Source organism: Pteronotus mesoamericanus, unplaced genomic scaffold (assembly GCF_021234165.1).
Source record: "Pteronotus mesoamericanus isolate MK-2021 breed Mesoamerican mustached bat unplaced genomic scaffold, CSHL_Meso_final contig_56, whole genome shotgun sequence".
In the NCBI taxonomy this organism is placed as follows: Eukaryota; Metazoa; Chordata; class Mammalia; order Chiroptera; family Mormoopidae; genus Pteronotus; species Pteronotus mesoamericanus.
In genome coordinates, this window is record NW_026555201.1 from 5,489,713 (window position 1) to 5,511,861 (window position 22,149).

Consider the following 22,149-nt stretch of genomic DNA (forward strand, 5'->3'; position numbering starts at 1 on the left):
CCTGCAGGACATATTTTAAGTGGCAAGCTTCCTAGTGCTTTTAACCAAATCTCAAGCAAGACACTGTGTCCTTCACTCTTAGGTCAGGGACACTGAGGAGAGCAGAGTGATTCAGTGGCTACAGGGCCACATATAAGTACAAGGTATTGATCAAAATTACATCAAATAGAGTTGCCTCCACAGCAATTTAACTGCCAAAGCAGAGGACATTAGCTCTGCCCAGAGTGACAGCACAATTCTGGGAACATCGGGGATGTCCTCAGCTCACCCACTGTCAGGCCGCCGGAGGGACTAAATGTAAAGCTGGTTGTGATCTTTATTCCCTTTTTTTTTTTTTTCTGGAAGGACCCACAGGAGGTTTCAAACAATTTCACTGGTTTTTTTTTCAACTTTTCATAGGCTCAGTTCAGACATCTACGTCACTTTACAAATTATAATTGAATCATGCCTCAAAAAGGACTTCGCAGAGTGGAACCAACAGGAACCACTGTGGTGGAATCACAACCACCCTAATTTTACCTCCTTCACTGATCGCATTTTGAAGCATTTCTCCCCTTAGAAAAATAGTTCGAATTGTAACATTTCTGGACACTATGGTAACTATTATTACTCTGAAAGAATTAGGAAAAAAAGCCTAAAATTTTAGTCCCTTTTAATTTAAGATAGACTGTTTATATAAAAGTTTGTTTTTATTGTGTTTGTTGTAGAAACAGTATTACCGTCCGCACTTGGTGCTCATTCCCACAGAGTTGTACAGAGCGGGGACGGAGGGCTATCAGCGAGGCAAGAGGCTTAGTTAGGAATTCACCATTCTTGATTGACTATACTGTTAGATTTATAAATTCGCATCATTAAATTAAATGTAGTTAGATTTTCAATTCCCTTTCACCTTTGACTAAAATGCACTTTCAGCCTACTACAGAGGCTTTAAGATACTATAAATGAAAAGGCATTAATTTTTACATTATGAACTGTATACAAGTATCCTACTTAAAAGTAAGCAGAAGTTAACAGGAACACAACTTTTGTTGCGCTACTTGCTCCCTCAGCACCTCACAGTCATAAAGCTGAGGACTAAATAAGTGACCCAGGTTGCTGAGGCCACAAGCTGCTTAGAAGAGCCAAGAGGACCTCAAGCTGCCCCTCTGAGTTAACCATCTTCTCCCAGCACCACGCTACCCCTCTGGCACACTTTGCTTAGGTTTTACACTGTTCGTGAATTTATCTTCCCAACGCGAGTCTAAACCTTGTTAGGTTAAAATCCCTTATCTTTTCTCCCTTTAGGCCATATGAAATATCCAGTACGTGTATGATAATACAAAGAAAATCAGTGCCATACTACTAATTATAATCCACGAATTGCTATAACCCTAAAGTGCCCAAAGGCTTGTCCTGTAACTCTAGCAAGTTCTGGCCCCTATTGTTTTTATTATTATCTGTGAAAGATGGATAATACTAACCCCCCTCAACTGTCAAACAGTCCTAAGCAGCTCAGACTCCGGTGAAGACCAAGTACATCTGGAAGAAAGACGGCAGGAGCGCAGCAAAACTGTCCTGCATCAGGGCAACCACTCCTTGGAAATCAAGCGCTACATTCCACCACAACTTTTAAAAAGTGGTCTAAGTTCTTCCATCTATAAAATACAGTTTAAAAAATAAGATAAAAAGTGCTGCTAACTCTTTATCCTCTGCACCAACAGTATAATCTGAGAACCCCTGGAGGTACTCAAATCCCTTTCAAAGGATACATAAGGTTCAAACGACTTTCACCATAATGCTATAATGTTACTTTCCTTTTCCACCTCTTTCAGGAGTATGAGTGGAGTTCAGACATCAGTGAGATGATACACAGATTAAATACAGAAGCAGGTGAGAATCCAGCTGTCTTCTATTAAGCCAGACACTAAAGAGATTTACAACTGTACAATGATGCCACTCTTCTCACTAAATTGTTTCTTGTTTTAGAAAATATGGCTATTTTTCATTAAAAATGTTTACATATTTATTTTTAAATAAATGTGTAACGTTTTAGAATGTCTTCATTTTAATTTCTAATATAGCAAACATTATTTATATATAGCTGATAAACACAAAAGCTCTTCAGGTCAGCTTTAGAACTCATACCAATATAGGAGTATAAATTAATTAAATTTTATTTTTTTAAATTAAATTTTAAGTTTTTTAATTTTTCATTTTTAAATGTTTATTCTATTACAGTTGTCTCAATTTTTCCCCCTTCGCCCCCCTCGACCCATCCCACCCCACCCCCCTCTCCCATAGTAAATTCCCACTCTGTCGTCCATGTCCATGGGTCATTCATACATGTTCTTTGTCTAGTCCCTTCCCCTTCTTTCCACCATTGTCCTCCTCCTGCATCCCCTCTGGTCACTTTCAGTCTGCTCCATGTTTCCTTGCCTGTGGTTTATTTTGTTCGTTAGTTATTTTCTTCAATAGATTCCACTTACAGGTGAGATCGTATTGGTATTTGTCTTTTACCAACTGACTTATTTCACTTAGCATAATATTCTCCAGTTTCATCCATGTTATTGCAAAAGGTAGCAGTTCTTTCTTTCTCTCTTTCTTTCTTTCTTTCTTTCTTTCAAGTGCAGATTGATTTTATTTTTCTTAAATGTCAAAATCCATTATATTAAAAAAATTAAATCCATTATAAAGTCTCAGCAATCAAAACAACATGACACCAGCACAGAAATAATCAAGTAGATCAATGAAATAAAATGAGCATTCTAGAAACAAATGTATATATCTAACAACGTAATATAAGACTGAATTGATATTTCAAATCAATGGGGAAAATAAGGCTTATTCAACAAATAAAGTGCATGGACCTGAAAATATAAAATATAGAGCCCTATTTTACACATTATACAAAAAATATTCAAGTGAGTTAAAAATCAATATGTAAAATCTAGGGAGTTTTAGGAGAAAATACAAAATATTTTTCTTACCCTGAAATAAAATATTCAAACCCAGAAGCTATATAGTAAAATATTGACAATATGACTATATTAAACATTTAAGACCATATAGTAATATACATATAAAAAAGTTAAAGGACATGTAATAGAATAGGAAAGTATTTGCAACACATCTAAAAAAAGGTTAAGAGTTTTTTAGGGGGGAGGAATTCTACAAAAATTTAGTCAAAAAATGGATAAAGTATCAAAAAGTCATTTAAAACTTTTAAAAAAATAATAGGCAAGAAATATACAAAAACAGGTTTGGTTTCAACAAATAACAATTAAAATAGCATACCATTGTCACAATCAGATTAATAAGTATTAAAAGTACTGGTAATATCAACTATTGGCAACTCTGAAAGGAACTGGGCATTCATAGACTCTTTTTCTTCATCATCTTAAAGCAGTCCCTTTAGCATATCTTGCAATGATGGTTTGGTGGAGGTGTATTCTTTTAGTCTTCCTTTGTCTGGGAAACTCCTTATTTCGTCTTCCATTTTAATTGAGAGCCTTGCTGGGTAGAGCAGTATTGGTTGCAGGCCTTTGATTTTCATGACTTGGAATATTTCCTGCCATTCCCTTCCCACTTGCAGTGTTTCTGTTGAGAAGTGAGATGCTAGCCGTATCAGAGCTCCCTTTTATGTTACTACCTGTTTCTCCCTTGCTCCCTTGAGATTCTCTGTCTTTGATATTTGCCATTTTAATGATGATGTGTCTTGGAGTGGGCCTCACTGGGTTCCTCTTGAATGGGACCCTCTGTGCTTCCTGGACTTATGTGACTTTTTCTCTCCTCCAATTAGGGAAGTTTTCCATCATTACTTTTTCAAACAGGTTCTCTATCCATTCCTCATCCTCTTCTCCTTCTGGTATCCCTTTTATACGGATATTATTATGTTTCAGGTTGTCCTGCATTTCCTTAAATGCCTCTTCATTCTTTTTGAGTTTTTTTGCATTTTCTTGCTCTTTCTGGGAGCTGTTTTCTACCTTATCCTCCAGCTCATTGATTCATTCCCCTCTGCTTCATCTAGCTTGCTTTTGATTCTTTCTACTGTGTTCTTCAATTCAGAAATATATGTATTCTTCATTTCATCTGGTCTCTTTGATAGTTTCTATGTCCTTTTTCATGCTGATATAGTTTGCAATAAGTTTCTCGTAGTTTCCCTGTAGTTTTTGGTAATTCTCTCTGAGCTCACTGACCTTCTTTAGAACTGTTGTTTTGAACTCAATTATCTGATAGTTGACTTGCCTCTATTTCATTTAGTTCTCTTTCTTGGGGATTCTTCTTTCCCCTTCCACTGGGGAGTGTTTCTTTGTCTTCCCATTATTTGTGAGACTTCTTTTTTGCTTCTGCTTCTTAAATTGATCTGTCTTTATTTCCTGACTTTGTGGTGTGAACTTCTATGGTAGGAGACTGGTGTTTTTTATTTTCTGGATCTGCCTCTGATGATGTCAGATGTTGACCCTGTCTGACCTTAGGCAGTCTGTTTGAGACTTCCAGGAATCTACTGTCTGTGGCTGTCTCCTTCAGCTCTCACTCTGCACTAAGCAGGCCAACTTAGATACCAGAGGGTGGGGCAGAGTCCCTCCTGAGGGTGGGGCTATTATGTCCTCTCAGGCTGTTGCTGCTTGGGGGAATGGTCTACCTGAGCAAGATGGCTGCTGCCACATAAGGGATGAGTCAGCACTGGGATCCAGCCAATTACTCTCTCAGTTCTCTCCCTAAAGCCTTCTTTCCCGGTCTCTACTCTGGCATCTCTAGCCCACTCTGTCACCACCTTTTCCAGTGACCAAGGTAAGCGGCTGCAAATACAAATTTATGCATTGGCCCTTTAAACAGTTCTTTGAGTCTCCAGCCACCTGTCTCTGGCAGAGAGCAACCTTGCCGCTTTTTGCAGCTGGCTGTTATCCTTGTACCTTTGGGCTCTGGTGCTGTAGGCTGGAGATCCCCATTTATGGTTTAGACCCCACTCTTCTCAGGGGGATCCAACTGGCCGTTTCAATATCCTTCTGGTGCTGCTGCCCATGGATGCCCTGCCCACCTTCTCGAGTCTCTATCACACTGCTTACCAGTTAGGTTGTGCTAAAGCTGATTCTTCTGTCTGTCCAAGGTTAAAAGGCTCTTCTCTCGCTATTGTTCAGTTGTTTGTTCCAGGTGATTTCTCCACATTTTAGTCGTTATTCCAGATTGATCCTGGGAGATTAGTGTGACTTCCACTTACTCCTCCGCCATCTTGATTCTCTTTTTTTTTTTCTTTAAACTTTAATTGGTTCATATCTACATATACGATTTTAAATGAGAAGATACTATCTTGGGGTTGGACAGACAGAAAAATGAGCCAGTTACCATGGGTGACTGAGTTTTTGTATGAAAAGCAAACTTCAAGCTTCAGTGTAAATAATGCAGCCACACATGAACTACACCACAGACTGTCTAACTTAATTGTTTTATCTTATGCATAGAGAAAGGATTAATGAGCATGTTCCTTATGAATATACTAAAAACAGAAAAAACTACAAAGGAAGAAAATGAGGAAGAGAAAAGGAAAGCTGAACAGCTGAGTGAGCAGGAGAGATTGGTAATGTTCAGAAACTTCAGTGGGTTTCTGAACTCAGTATCTACACAGACTTCCCATTGCTAGCCACTCATTCATATATAGCAAAAAATCTATTTTTTTTCTGGTAGGATCTGTTCTTACTGCTTACCTCCAGCTAAGAGTCAGAAACCTAGATGTATTTTTTTTCCCGTTTCCCCATGGGGCAGGCCACATACAAAGAATACCAGGCAAAGGCTCCAACAAACATTTATTGAGTAGACGGAGGTCTGAAATGTGTGTGTAATAACTGTTGTATTCCCAGGAGTTGAGCATATAATTTGAAAATAGCCTATAGAATAAAGGTGATATTTCCTTCTTTTGAAATTCAGAGAACTATATTATATCCCCGCTATATCAGGCTTTATATATTTGAGTAGCAACAGATATGGATTTATATTAAGTATTGGAGGAATTCAAATGTATAATGTTCACACCCTCAAGACTATTGATTAAAAGTTAAAACAATCAAATAAAAGTGAGATATCATCAATTATCTATCAAGTTCAGGACAGCCAGCTGAGTGCCATTAGTTCTGGAGGAATACAGAATCCTTGGGCAGTTCTTCAAGGTATGGTCTTAAATTAGTTCTTAAGGGTCACTTTCTACAACTCATTATTTAATCCCAAATATAAAAAAGAAGCAATAATATTTCTTAAATGAGTAATTTTGGCTTGCCAAAACAGTACTTTGTTGAATTACTTTAATATAAAGTATATAATCTTAAAACTATTTTCAATCTCAACAGTGATCTTTTCAAATCACTAAGTAATGTCACCAGAAACACTAAAAAAGCTCAATTTGAACATTTTTCCCCAGAAAAATGTCACTTTTCAAATTAAGGCTTAGCAAAGATTTATCCACAAGGATATTCATCCTAGGACTGTTTTTAAAAGTTAAAAAAAAAAAAAAGGTTTGCCACCAATGGGAAAAAAAAATGTGAAAACTACAAATGAAATACAATGCAACTATTGAAAATGACAGAATATTTATTTACATGGAAAGATAGTCATACCATTTAAAGTGAAAAAACTACTAATCAATAGGCAGAATTATTCCACTTTGTAAATAAATACAAATATACTTGAGATACACACAAATTATCAGTTGAAGCTAATTATGAGTGAAAGAATTTATGGATAATGTTTATGTTCTTCATAGTACTGATGAGAATTTGAAAGTGCTTAGAATGAACCCATCAATTCTGCATTGAGAAAAAAATATATCATTTTAAAAATTAATTCTATGTTCCTGACTAATCAATGCCCTCCTCCGGCGTGATAAATCTGTGGACACCTAAAAATGTTTTAAAGTTCTTCTCACTCACACTTGGTCACTGATATAAATTTTTACAAGATAAACTTCTGCCCAGGAGTCAAAAATCTGCTAGAGAAAGAATATTCTCAGCACGAGTTTAATTAAATTTGCAGCTGACAAGCATCAGGTCTCTCAAGCAACTAGCAGCACTGTGTAAGTTAAGAAAATAAGAGTTTTTCAACAGGAGAAGGACACTGGGGACTTTGAAGTAACGTTCTCAAGGAAGGTGTTACATATTTGAACCCCAAACAAAATGATTCTGACAGAAATCTGAGCACACCTGGCTGAAAACCCAAGGGTAACGCTAAAGCCAAGTATATTGGCAGAGTTTCAATCAACTTTGTGGTCCAGGCTCTGGGAAGCAATAAGAGACCAGAGCTATTTTAAGTACTGAAGGGGAAAAAAAGCTAATGAAAAATAGATTGTGGGCAATAAGGATTCACACCTTTACTGAAACAAAGGTTAATCCTTTGAAATTGGCTGAAATGTTAGTCCAATTACAACCACCACCCTTCCTGCTGACTAGAAGATACTACCTGTCTGGTTTAAAAAAAATATATTTAAGGAGGCAACTTAATATTTATTTCATATAGTTTGCTGGATAAAATCTTTACATGGGGTCCATTTAAGAAAAATTTAAAAATAAAAGGGTCCAACACAGTGAGAAGGTTGGGAGCAAGGACTGCTCCCAACTGCACCCAAGACCTGCCGCCCCAGGGTGCCCGTGAGGCTGGCGAGGCAGCAGGCAGGGCTCCAGGTGGTGTTCGAGGTGGGACAGGGCCGGTGTGGCCAGATGGCCTCTGTCAGCACTGACCTGGTGACCTGGGGGCACGTGGAGAGGAGGAGAGGCAGGGCTTCAACTGAGAGCCCATGCGATTCCCATCTGAACACCTAGATATTTTAAAAAATAAACACCAGCTGCTGTGGTCCAAGTTGCCAATTCTTCTCTTCTTCCCATTTGCTGCTGCACTGAATCACCAGCCCAGCGTGGACACCTGGTTCTAACACCAAGGCGGCCTGGCCCCGTTAGGAACACGCACAGGGAAGGGTGCCAAGAGGCCATCTACTCTGCCTCCCTAAACCCACTCCGCAGGGTAAACATAGTCCTAAAAGGCTGCTGAAATTGCTAATTTTTTCCAAAAATATATTTTAGAGTTCAATCTCATAGGCTATTTATTTGCAACAAAATATGGTGGCTGTTTCCTTTTATCTTCAAGAGGGGGAAAAAAAATCAAACCTCTAAATAGTTCTTTCTATAGTAATGCCAGTTTGGTTCATTCCCTCCCCTCACATCCTCTAATGGGCTATTCATAGTCACTGTACCTTAAAATTTGCTTCCTACCAACCATTTATTTTCTGTCTTTTATTTTTGCCAGCTGTGCATTCTAAATATAATCTGTCAATGTTCACCTTTTCAAAAAGGCACAGAATAACTATTAGTACACTACAACAAACAGACTGTCTAAATATAGTAACTCAGTAATGCACAGCATTTTTATTTAAAAAAACAATTTATCACTTCAGATTTTTTTTCTTCCTGTAATTATATGAAAAAGGTGATACAGTAAAGGGGCACTATTTTTTAAAATAGCTTAAGTGTCTACTTGTCAACTCCCTGAAAAGACAGTACACAAAATGCTTTGGTCCTCTCAGCTTGGCAAACTGACTCCACCCATAGCCCGGTGCTGATTAATTACATCGCCCATCCAGCAAGACTCCACTAGGCCAGCAAGTCATGCATGGATGACATAAGACAGGCACTAAGAGCCCACGATGCTGAGAACCAGCAAAGAAATGCTACACTGGTACGGCTCACCTTCCTTATTGGCCTCCAAAGTTCACTAAATTGAAAAACTCCCTTGAAACTTGAAAACCCTGATTATGCTTAAGTCAAGTGAAACCTTAGCTAAGAGAACTGCCCAATAAATTTTAAAAGGGGCTCTCTCAAAAAACCTGACTCATAATTTGAGCCCCATCATTTGGAATTCCTAAGTATATTTCCTCACTTCTAAGTATTTATAGTAAACACATGATCTATTTATTAACTTTAGGAAAAAAAACACTACAGCCCTGGCTGGTGTGGTTCAGTGAATTGAGCACCGGCCTGTGGACTGAGGGTTGTCGGTCTGATTCTTGGTCAGGGCACATGCCTGGGTTGTGGGCCAGTTCCCCAGCTCGGGATGTGCAAAAGGCAGCCGATCAGTGTTTCTCTCACAAATCAATGTTTGTCTCCCTGTCTTTATCCCTCCTTTCCCCTCTATCTAAAAATAAATTAATTAAATTAAAAAAGAAAAACACCACTACAAAAAAATGTAGATTGGTATTAAGACTGACAGGGTTCCAAAAACATTACAATATTTTTAAAAGCACTTTGAAGCTAAGAAAAAAATAGTAATTTTAACAAGATCTGGATTGTTTAGGAAGTACACATATATTAAGAAAATTAAGTATAATTAACAGAATATTATACTCAACAGAACTACAACTGACCCTTGAACAACATGTGGGTTAGGTGGAGCAACTCCAGTACAGTTGAAAATCCATGTAAAATGTCTGATTCTTCCAAAAATTCAACTATACCAGTGGTCGCTTAGTATCCACAAGAGAGTGGTTCCAGGGTCCCGTCCTCCCCTGCAGATACTAAAATCCATGAATGCTCAAGTCCTTTATATAAAAACATATAGATCAATGCATACAGTCAGCCCTCTGCATTTGCAGACTCCCAATCACAGATCAAAACATTCATTGGAAAAAATCTATATCTGCACAGAAGTGGATTTGCACAGTTCAAACCCGAGCTGTTGAGGGGTCAACCGTAGTTTTAAAAGCTTTGAAAAGAATCTTTTTATACAAAGCCTGATGTGCTAATATGCCCTTTTCCAATTTAAAGACACCTGGAGATTGGGCCTTATTAGTTTCCTATAAGTAAAACAAATACATTACATTCTCTTCTGTGACATTTTGTTTACAGGGATATGATGTGTTTTTAATGAATAAATTCACATAACGAATGGTCAGGTTCAACGACTCTGCGATGATCACCAGGATATGCGAGTCTAAAGTAATGTAGGTTCTCTCTGGGTCTTAGTTTTTCTTTAATTCAACATGGATAAAAAAATCCTTATATTTAAGTGTACATACATGGTAGGGCCTTAATGATCATCCAGAGCTATTCAGATGTAAGTGGGTGGTATCATTATTCTCTCCTCTAATAACAAAGTATAAAGTCTACTCAGACAGAAAATACAGGTAAGCATTTACTTTCACAACTATTTAGAAAAAACTAAGTCAGAAAGAGTGTAACAAAGAAAATGCTATGGATTCACATTCCAGAACACCCACCTAATCTGAGCACAGCAGAAACAAGCATTTAAGCAGGTATTGTCATTTCCCTGAGGCTCCTAGTGGACAGTATCTACTTGGAAGTAAGAAAACACAGCACAGAGGTGTTTTCTGTTCATTCATCATAAGCACTTTCCAGACAACAGATTCTGAAGTCTTTACTAAACTATGTACTCCTCAGATAGTATTCAGCTGACCGGTCACCAGGTGAAAAAAGTGACTCAAGTTTTAAACAAACTTCCACTGATTTAATTAAACATGAGCACATGTAAACTTCTCCTTTCCCGTTTGACCCCATGTAAAGCTCTCAGTTAAGTGAATGCGAGGTTATGAAACGTGTACAGACTGAGTGAGCATTTGCAGGGTGTCAATGTTGTAAATGTTAAATCTTGGGTGTGGACTCAATTGTTTGGTGTTTTTCTCAACTGAATGTCAAAGCTACACAAACCTAATTTTTAATTGACTGGAAAATTACTTAATAGAATAAATCGAAGTCATTGGACTAAAAGAAACATATACTTAAAAATAACAAGACTCTTTCCCTAGTTGAGCAGTTCAGTTGCTTGGAGCATCATCCAGATACACCAAGGTTGTGGGTCCCATCCCCTGTCAGGCCACACACGAGAGGCGACCAATGAATGCGTAAATGGGTGGAATGACAAACTGATGTCTGCCTCCATCTGCCTGTCTGTCTTGTCAAGAAAAGAAAAAAAGGAATAACAAGACTATATGGATAGATAGGCAAGTGATTAAGCAAATATAGCAAAATGTGCATCATACAATCTAAATGGTGGACATATGGGTGCTAAGTATATAATGGTTTCAAATTCTCTGCATGTTTGAAAGTTTTCAGAGTAAAGCGCTGGGGGCAAATAATTCAAAATTGTAATCACAATGAAAGAAATAGCAGGTACTGCTGGGGAAAAAAACTTGGCCTGAACGGAAACTAGTTCTTAGCCTAACTCCAGGAACTCAGTTTTAAACTGGAAAGTGCTTGGGAATCCACTAGTGCAGCTAAATACATGGTTTTATGGCTTTGTGAAAAATTAGAAAAACAGAAGCAAAATCACTTTTTTTTTGCCTCTACACTAGTTTAAATGTTGGTGATGGTAAATAATAGATCTGTTTTTTTATGTCAGGACTTACCAGTCAAACCTGACCATCCTCAGTCAAATCTGACCATCATTGATATGGAATCAATTGCCTCATCTTCTACCTTAGATGTCTAAGTCCTTAACCTGCCTTCGGTAAGAATTCTCCAACCGCTGAAACCTCCTCTTAGAATTTTCCATCCACTGACCTCCTTACTCTACTCATTGGCGATAAATTCCCATCTGTCTTTGCTGGATTTGGAGTTGAATCTTAATCTCCGCCCCCCCCCCCCGCCCATTACAATGTCCCTATTGCAGTAAGGTCTTTCTTACTATTTTAACGTGTCAGATTCATTTTTTTTCTTTACTCATACTTCCATGCAGGTACAGAGAACTTGGCAGCTTATCACAATGCTTGCTGCAGAGAACAGCTTGCTTCCTTAGTGTGGATTAAAGGAGGCTCCAAGTACTGAGATTTGTAATTGCTCAGAAGCATTTTTTAAATGCTTAGGATGGCTATGAACATGGCTCAACACAAAATCAAAAATTTACTTAAAACATTATGAGATTTTTTTTGTGATTATATGTCGCAATGTATTTAATGTGTGGCCTAAGACAACTCTTCTTCTTCCAGGGTGGCCCAGAGACATCAAAAGGTTGGAAACCCTGTAAGACGTTGGAAACAAAGCAACGCCCCCTCCCCCACCACCACCCAGTGCTGGTCTCTTTTAACCTCAATAGTTCATGACTTCATTTCAATTTAATTTCAAATATGACACTAAGGCCCTGACCAGTGTGGCTCAGTTGTTCCGGCGTTGTCTTGCAAAGCAAAAGGTTATCAGCTTGATTCCGTCAGGGCATGTGTCTAGGTTCAGGTTCAGCCCTGTTTTGGGGCATGCGCAAATGTCAATCCATCGATGCTTCTCTCTCGCATGTATTTTCTCCTCTTTTTCTCTCCTTTTCCCCCTCTCTTAAAAAAAAATAAAAGACACTAAAGTGAGAGAAACCATTGTAAAAGATTTTCTTAAGGATGATGACTATGCCATACTATGGACCCAGCATGGGAACAATGCCTGACACACAGAGTAGGAATACAACGATTTCACTGGTTGAATGAGAGAACCTACAAAAGCAGATGAATGTTTATTACCTGAAAGAGAACAGCATAAATTCAATGAGGAAAAATATCAATCCTATGTTCAAATGAGACAAATAAAACTACAAAAGCACTTGATTTTTAATTTCTACCAAACATCAAAAACTAAAGATATCTTCCTTTAAAAATAATTTGTCCTATCTTCTCAAAGTCTTCCAAAAAAATAGAATACTTCCAAACTCACTTTAGGAAGTAGCGTTACCCTGATACCAAAACCACACAAGGACAGCTCAAGACAGGCCAATATCTCTGATTAATACAGATGCAAAACTCCTCAACAAAATATTACCTAACCAAATTTGACAATACATTAAAAGGATCATACACCATTATTAAGTAGGATTTATTCCAAGGATGCAAGGATGGTTTAACACACACCAATCACTCAATGTGATATACTGCATTAATTAAGATAAAAATCACATAATCATCTTGATACAGAAAAAGCATTTAACAAAATTCAACATTCATTAATAATAAAAACTCTCACTAAAGGATTTTTATTATTAATGAGTGGTTATGAGGGAATGTACCTCAACATAACAAAGGCCATATATGACAAGCCCACAGCCAGTATCATACTCAATGGTGAAAAGATCAAAGCTTTGCCTTAAGAGCAGGAACAAGATAAGGATGCCCAACTCTCCCACTTTTATATTTTAATACTGGAAGTCTTAGCCAGAGCAATCAGACCAATAAAAAAAAAAAAGAAAGGAAAAAAAAAAAAGAAAAAGCACCCCACAGATATGAAGCTGTGAAAAGTGCCACCATTTGCAGATGAAATGATTATATAAATACATATAATAAACTCTAAAGACTCCCCAAACACCAAAACACTGTTAGAAATAATAAATTCAGTAAAGTTGCAGGATACAAGATCAATATACAAAAACCAATTGTGTTTCTATACAGTAATAAACTATCAGAGAGAAAATAATAATCCTACTTACAACTGCATCAAAAAAAATAAAATACCTAGGAATAAATTTAACCAAGGAGGTGACAGACCTATACATGAAAACTGTAAGACATTGATTAAAAAAACTGAAGATACAAATAAGTGTAAAGGTATTTATTCCATGCTCATGGATTGAAATAATAGTAAAATGTCCATACAACCTAAAATTATATACAGGGTGGGGCAAAAGTAGGTTTACAGTTGTGAGTACTCAAAGCACAGAGTTTAATTCTTGTATTATTATTTATTATTGTATTATTTTTCATCCAAGCAACTGTAAACCTACTTTTGCCCTACCCTGTATCGATTTAATGCAATCCCTATAAAAATTCCAAGAGCATTTTTCTCAGAAACAGAATGAACAATCCTAAAATTTGTATAAAACCACAAAGGACCTCAAACAGCCAGAGCAATCTTAGGGAAGAAGAACAGAGCTGAAGGCATTATGCTTTCTGATTTCCCATTATTTTACGAAACTACAGTAATCAAAACAGTATGGTATTGGCTGAAAAACAAACATATAGATCAATAGAACAGAACAGAGAGCCCAGAAACAAACCACATCTGTGGTCAATAAATTTACAACAAAAAAAACCCCAAGAATATACAATGGGAAAAGGTCATTCTCTTCAATGAGTGGTGCTGGAAAATATGCGAAAGAATGAAATTGGACCACTGTTTTACGTCATATATAAAAATTAACTCAAAATAGATCAAAGAATTTACCATAAAACTCAAAACCATCCAACTCCTAGAAGAAAAAACAGACAGTAAACTCCTTGACATCAGTCTTGGAAATGATTTTTTTTGGCCCCAACACCAAAGGAAAGGCAACACAAGTAAAAATAAACAAATGGGACTACATCAAACTAAAAAGCTTCTGCACAACAAAAGAAACCATCAAAAAATGAAAATGAAACCTACACTATGGAAGAAAATATTTGCAAATCATATACCTGGTAAGGGGTTAACATCCACAATATAAAAGAACTTACACAATAGTAAAAAGACAATCTGATTTTCTAAATGAGTGGAGGATTTAAACAGACACTTTTCCAAAGATGGCATACTGATGGCCAACAGGTACTTGGAAAGGTGCTCAACATCACTAATCATAAGGAAAATGCAAATCAAGTTACAGTGAAATATGACCTCATACCTGTTAGAATTGCTATCATCAAAAAGACAAGAGATAACTGTGGATGAGGTTCTGGTAAAAAGGAACCCTGTACACTGCTGGTGGGGATGTTAAGTTGGTGCGAGCCCAGCATGGAAAACAGTATGGAGGTTCCTCAAAAAATAAAAATAGAACTAGTGTATGATCCAGCAACTCCACTTCTAGGTATTTAGCCAAATGAAATTAAAACACTAACTCAAAAAGATTATCTACACCCCATGTTCACTGCAGCATTATTTACAACAGCCAAGTCCATCAATGGATGAATGGATAAAGATCTATTTCTACATGCATATACACATACATACATATGTATATGTACACACATCTATATAAAATGGAGTATTTTTCAACTATAAAAAATAAGGAAATCCTGTCACTTGCAACAACATTGATGGGCCTTGAAGGCATTTTGCTAAGTGAAATAAGTCAGGCAAGGAAAGACAAATACCACATAGTATCACTAACATATGGGATCTAAAAATAAAAGAAAAACAAAAATAAAACCCAAAGTCATACAGAGAACAGACAGGTGGTGTGGGGAAAGGGAGGGGTTGGAGGAAGAGGGGAAAATGGGAAAAAGTGGTCAAAGGTATAAATTTCCAGTTATGAAATCACTAAGTCTGGTGACTATAGTTAAAATCCTGTATTGCATATTTTGAAAGTTGCTAAGAGTAAATCTTAAAAAAGTTCTCATCACAAGAAAAAAACATTTTGTAACTATGTATGCTATGGGTGTTGGGTGTTAACTAGATTTACTGTGGTGATTACTTCACAATATATACATATATCAAATTACATTGTACACCTGACACTACTGTATGTCAATTGTTACATCTCAATGAAAAATTGTCATCAGTAAATATATTTTTAGAAAATAATTCTAATATTAGTCAGTTTTAAATTACTGATTGGTCTTGTCGTAACAATAATGAGGAAGTACTTTGTGGCAGCGCAGAATCAGAGATGACTGTCTCCCTAGCTGCGGATGAAACACAGAATAAGCGCAACCCCTCAGAAGAGCTGAATCCTCTGCCTGAATCATCACTAAGTCTCTGAAGGAAGCTGATGCATTTTAGAGGGGATGACTTCATGACACTTTTAAATTTGAAAAAGGGAAGAGAGCTTAAGCCACTTACCTTAAAATAGGAAGATCAGTAATTTCTGCAGGTTATCAGAAAGGTTAGAGAGAGATGCTGGGCGACCTTGGACTTGAGCGCTCTGGAGAGCTCTGCTGAATGAGGCACCCCCCCCCCCCCAGCCCCACTCCCAGTGCTCTGTTCACCCTTGCACAACACCAACTGAAGAACCTGGAAGTTCTGCAGTTGCATAAGTCAAACAGGAAGCTCTCAGGCAGGAGCTCTGCTAAGAGGTGACAGGGCTGGGTGGGCAAGAGAAGGTGAAAGGGGAAAAAGAAAGGCCAGGGGATTTCTGAGTTTCAGAGCAAGAGAAATGGATAGTGGTTTCTCTGTCATCATCCCTGCACAGGAAAGTAATGCAATTTATTGGTAATTGCTAATTAGTGCCACAGACAGGAGACAAGCAGCCTATAGATCCAAAATAAATGCAAATACCTGCGGGCTGTTTGCAGGATTTAAATAAGGTTATTACATCCAACACTGTACAATTTTGACCTCTGTAAGACACAAAGAACTTATGTAACATACATTTCATAGAAACTCTCAAGGTAGCTTGCTTGCTTGCTTGTTTGTTTTTTGTACCCTTGTCCAGGGCAGTTTTATGAGAAAAGTACTAAAAAAAAAAAAAATTTAAAAACCCTGCATAGTTAGAACTATTGCCTAAGTAAAATTGTGCTGTATTATTCTTTCTGTGCAAAACAAAGAATTTACCAGTAATAAAAACCTGAACACAATACTTTCATATACAGGGTCCTGCACATTCTCTGGCATTCTCTACTGCTGTCGTTTCAAAAGCAAATTCCACATCCACTTGTTCAAGTGACCATCAACAGGAGAAGAGTGAGCAAGCAAGTCATGAAGAAAAAAAAAGTTCAAACTGGGCTCCTAACCTATTAAAATCTGAACTGACTTCCAGGTACCTGATGCACCGGGACCACCTGAGAGGTATTTAAACTTGTGGAAAGAGAAAGGAAGTAGCTGCTGGGCAGGGTCTCTGGGTCAGACTGTTGCTTCCCGTGGGCTCACTCTGAGCAGCTCTAATAGGCTATGTCAGCAATTTCAAAGCTGAACTAAAATGCAAGTTGTTTTTTCTTTTTTTTGAAAGATAGATGTTTCTATGCTCTACAGATGTTTTCTGTGACTGCAGGGCTTGTAAACTGAGCATACAGCCTTTAATCAAGCAGCTAAATTTTTCAGCCACAATAGGACACTTTCAGAAGAACCAGGAAATTCCACTCCGCCCAATGCCAATAGGTATTGAATAAATGAGGGCCTTCAGATTCTGACTCCCCAAAATCTCACAGCGATTACTCGAGCTATTTCTCTCGCTCTTATAATCTATACACTGTCTTTTCTTGAATGGGATTAATAGTGTCAACAAATAAACCATTTCTCATTTTTTCTACGATCAAAAGTCATCTAACACTACAGCTTGATCAACTCTCCTTTACCTCTTCACTCACTGACCCAAGAGATGCCAATTCTTCCTCACCAGGAAAGCTCAGAAAGCAGCTCACTTTCTAGAAAGATAAGCAAACCACTTCTGACTCAGGCCTTGTCTCATTAGCATCTCTCTTATCCCCACTCTCTTGGCAATTTTCCCACCAATGCTACTCCTTTTCAAGTATTGAGTACCTTCCAGAATGAACTGAAGATAATTCCTCCTCCCAGGACATCCTATAGTAAGGGGCTGTATCACTGGTAGCAGCCTTTAATCATAGCCCCAGTTCCTGTTGTCTTTCTCTCCCCTTCCCTATTTCAGCCATTTTTGGTCATTCAAGATATATTTTTGCAGGAAGATAAACTACAATTCAAGGTTTGAGGAAGTGGTACAGTACAACATATGACAGAGGGTGGTGGCAAGATGACGTTTGTGGTTAATCATGGGTACAGATGGGTGTACCATTATTTCACATATTGTGAGGAGATAGTTTCTTGTGGGCTCCAGAGTCAGACTGCTTGGGTTCAAATACAGGTTCTGCTAAGGTGGTATGACTCTGGGCAAGAACTTTTAAAACACGCAATACCTAACTATTTAGTCAGGGGCATTGACCTCTTTTCCCTCAGACTGTCAAATAAAAAAATGACAAGAACCAACACAATGGCCGTCCAGTATGAACGATCCAAAAATTATACCAATTTTTTTTTGGTCAGATTGGCAATATATATATTTTTTGGTGCTGCAGAATTTATGTGTGCCATGAGATGAAAAAAGTTGAAAACTGCCACCTTAGAGGGTTGTTGTGAGAATCAAATAATATGACATAAACTCGGAAAGAGTGCCAGAACTAAACAGCAAGCACTAACTATGTTATTTGTACAGCTGTTATTAGTACCACATATACATTTTAAAAGAATGAGGAAATTCTGTATATATTGACTTGGAAAAAGTCCATGCCACAGTGTTTTATGAAAATGCTACTCTACAACTCAACACCAGAAGACAAACAAACCAATTAAAAAATGGGCAAAGGACCTGGACAGTTCTGTAAGGAGGACATACAGATGGCCAGCCCACAGACATATGAAAAGATGCTCAACATCACTAGCCATCAGAGAGATGCAAATTAAAACCACAGTGAGAATCACCTCATGCCTGTCAGGATGGCCATGATTAATGAATCAACAAACAACAAGTGCTGGCGAGGATGCGGAGAAAAGGGAACCCTCGTGCACAGCACTGGGAATGCAGACTGGTGCAGCCACTGTGGAAAACAGCATGGAATTTCCTTAAAAAATTAAAAATGGAACTGCCTTTTGACCCAGTGATTCCACTGCTAGGAATATACCCTAAGAAACCCAAAACACCAATTCAAAAGAACTTAGGCACCCTGATGTTCACAGCAGCACTATTTACAACAGCCAAGTGTTGGAAAACCCCTAAGTGCCAATCAGCAGATGTGTGAATTAAGAAACTGTAGTCCATTTACACAACGGAATACTATGCAGCAGAAAGAACTCCTACCTTTTGTGACAGCATGGATGGAACTGGAGACTATTATGCTACGTGAAATAAGCCAGTCATCGGTGAAAAACAAATACCATATGACTTCACTTATAAGAGGAATTTAATAAATACAATAAAACTAATGAGCAAAATAGAACGAGAAGCATGGAAACATGGAATAGACTAACAGCGGCCAGAGGGGAGGTGAGAGAGGGATAATGGTGGAAAGAAGGGAAAGGAACTAGTCAAAGAACGTGTAAGAATGAGCTGCGGACACAGACAACAGGAGTGGGGGATTGACTATGAGCAGGGAGGTAGGCTGGGCAGAGGGCAAAGGGGGAAAAAGTGGGACAACTGTAATAGAATAACAATAACAATTTTTTTAAATAAAATAAACATACCATTTAATCTTTATTTAAAAAAGAAAATGCTACTGAATAACATGCCCAGTATGGGTCTGTTTGGGGAAGAAGAAACTCATAATACATGTTTACAGGTGCATCCAAAGAAGCCTAGAAAGGCACACACACCAAACACTGAACTGTTATTACCCCTGGGGCCGGGGGAGGACTTACATTTGTATACTGGTCTTTGCTTGAATTAACAAGTATGCACTAATTTTATAATTAATTTTTACATCTCTCACGTCCTGGTCTAGGAAAAGATAAGCTCCTTAGGGATAAGGAAACTGAGGCCCAGCTAGGATGAAGTAGGGCCGTTTAACTACAATCTCTCCTACATTTCTCATCTCAGATTCCCTTACAATCTTCAGAGCCCTTGGCAAATCATGTGCCTGACGAGGATCCAAACATTCTGAAACTGGTGGGTTTCCCCCACTTTCCATTCTGTCCTGCTAATCTGAGGTAATCCTTTTATTGTGTCCAAGTGGGTTCCACACTTTGTGTTTTAACAACCTCCTTTCTACCCCTATTATATAAATTTTCTCTCCATTTGCCTGCCTGTCTTTCTGTCCCTCAAACAGGTGCTCTTGCCTTGGAAAACCCACTGCAGTGACACCCCAGCCCTCCACATTCAGGTTTTTGGCAGACACAGGGGCTCCCATATACACAACAGCAGCACGGAGTATGCCTCCAAGTTATTTTATTTTGAAAGGGGACCCTTGCAACTTGGAGGCAATGTTTTCTTATTTCAGTCAAGAAACAGTGCTTTGTGTGTTGTGGCAGGCACCTTTTCCTTCTTTAGGTCTTTCCTTACACAGGTGTTTACTTTGGCTTTGGCTTTCTCCTGGAAGTTACAAAGCTATTTTGTACCTTCCCACCCCCAACGTTCTCTACTATGCTTATCCTTCATTGTGTTAATTTTTATTGTTTTAATACCCATCAGTTTCACTTCTGTTTCCCCAGTAGCTCTCACACTCCAGCCATCAATCTCCATTTATACACATTTTCTATTTCATCCCACGGAGAAATGCCTATATGTGGAAAGGGGAAGAAAAAAAAGAATTTCACATTCTAAGCAAGGCATCTTCCAGGCCACTTCCCGCACCGGAACCCAGAGTGTCGGGAACCAAGGCTACCCCGGGGTATCCGGGCCACCAGAACAGGGTCAGCATCAAAGCGCCCAGGCGTCGGAAGAGCTGATTGGTTCCGGGTGAACCAATCAGCGGGCGAGACTGTGCAGCGGCTGGGGAGGGCACAGATTACAGAGCGGACCCAGTTAAAGCTAAAGGGACAGGTGTGCCAAAGCACCAGAGTTTCACGTGCACTTTTGCACCGACCAGGTCACTATTAACCCCGAAACTCCCGTCTGCTAAATTCCACCTCCAAAGTTTCCCAGTTTCATAACGCTAAGTAGGAGGAGATACATACTTATCCTACCATTCATAAAATGGTCATGAATAGTCAATGGAGGAGAGGCGTATAGTAGGGCAGAGGCCATTAAAATCCTCCATCTCTCCTTTCCTAGTTCCACTCCAGGTCAATAAAACTCAATCGGTCCTTGAAATAGTAAATCACTCAAATGCTCGCTTATTCGCTAAAGCTGATTACCCAAAATGCTATCATTAAACACCTGGAGTAAGTGTGCCCCTTCCGAAGGACTGGGGGAAACTGTATTGGAATTTAGCGAACGCGCAGAAAGGAGGAGAAGCGAATGAGCTATTAGGCTGCAATCGGAGAAACTAACACCTTCTGAAATGTGCTACCACACACGCGAACGAGACAGCCTCCAGTTCTCGGACACCGCCTGAGGGGGCTTCTCCAGGCTCCCTAACCCCACAAACTTCGCGCGGAGGCACAAAGACTGGGGCGGGGTGGGGTGAGGGAGCGCAGATGCCCGATTTCCCTGCTGTTTCAAACTTCAGCAGAACTGTTCTACGCACTTTCAAGTGTCAACGGCCCCCGGAATCACAGATCCGTGACAGCTTTCCCACGGTCCAGCGCTTCACCCACCTATCTACCTCCATTCCCGGGCTGGAGACGCCGCGTCCTTGGGGATGGGGGAAGGGGGAGTGGAGAAGACAGAAATAGCCAGTGTAAATTAAGAGGTACCCGCCGAGGCCTGGACGCCGGCATCCAGGGAACCCTGGGGCTGAGGACAAGAGAGGAGGGCTGGAAGGGCCGCGAGGAAAGCGGGGGAGCCGCGGATGTCGCTGCACTCACTCTGCGTAGCCAGTAGCCCAGGGCAGCCGCCGGGTCTCCTTGAGGATGAGGATGGGGCGGGCGATGTGGTCGGCGCTGCACTCCACCTCGTCCTGAGACAGCCCCAGGAACTCCGGCCGGCCGTAGGGGAAGCGTAGGGGCAGGTCCGAGCCTCCGCAGCCGCCGCCGCTGTGCTCGGAGCCTGAGCTGCCAGCCATGATGCCGCCCATGAAATTGGCCACGGCAGATTTCACTCGAGTGAGCATATTACTCCGGCGCCCCGTAGCAGCGGTGCGAGCAGCAGGCGGTGGCTGGGGCCCGGCCAGGCGCAGCGCAGAGCATACAGGCTGCGGCGGGCGCCGGGCGCACTAGCAGCCGGGCCACTGGGACGCGCCGCCCGGCTCCCAGAGCCTAGCGCTGCAGGGGGCCGAGCCCCGGCCTCCCGCGCTCCCGGCCGCCGCCGCCTCCCCCCGCTACACTTCCGCAACGGAGAGACATGGAGCGGGCGGGCCGGGCTGGGGAGACGCTGCGCGCTCGGGGAGCGGCGGAGCGGCCGCAGCGGCAGCAAGTCCCTTCCCCGCCCGCTGCGCTCGACTCCTGAGTGAGCGGAACTGAGCCCACCAGGCCAGCCCGCGGAGCCGGCGGCTGCTGCCACGGCTACCGCCGCCGTCGAGTCATGTGATAATCAGGCTGCACGCGCTCCAGCGGCGGCTTCGGCCGCAGTTCAGCCCCTCCCCTGCCGGCCCGAGCGAGGCTCGCCCTTAGATCTTGACCTCCTGGGGGAGGGGGATCCGGGCAGGGTCTGTACCCGGCAGAGGGGATGGGGGCGCTGTGAGCCGGGCCGGGTACAGGT

At 40.2% G+C, this 22,149-nt stretch overlaps 1 protein-coding gene across 1 annotated transcript in view; it reads right to left on the minus strand.

Annotated features, from left to right (window-relative positions):
• Nucleotides 1-21,732, minus strand: part of PPM1H (protein phosphatase, Mg2+/Mn2+ dependent 1H) — a 249,697-nt gene extending 227,965 nt beyond the window's left edge. Inside the window, exon 1 of the mRNA XM_054580033.1 lies at nt 21,318-21,732. Within this exon, the coding sequence (XP_054436008.1) occupies nt 21,318-21,562 (245 nt within the window). The 5' untranslated portion in view covers nt 21,563-21,732. The remainder of the gene's footprint in view (nt 1-21,317) is intronic.
• Nucleotides 21,733-22,149: the final 417 nt, after the last annotated feature.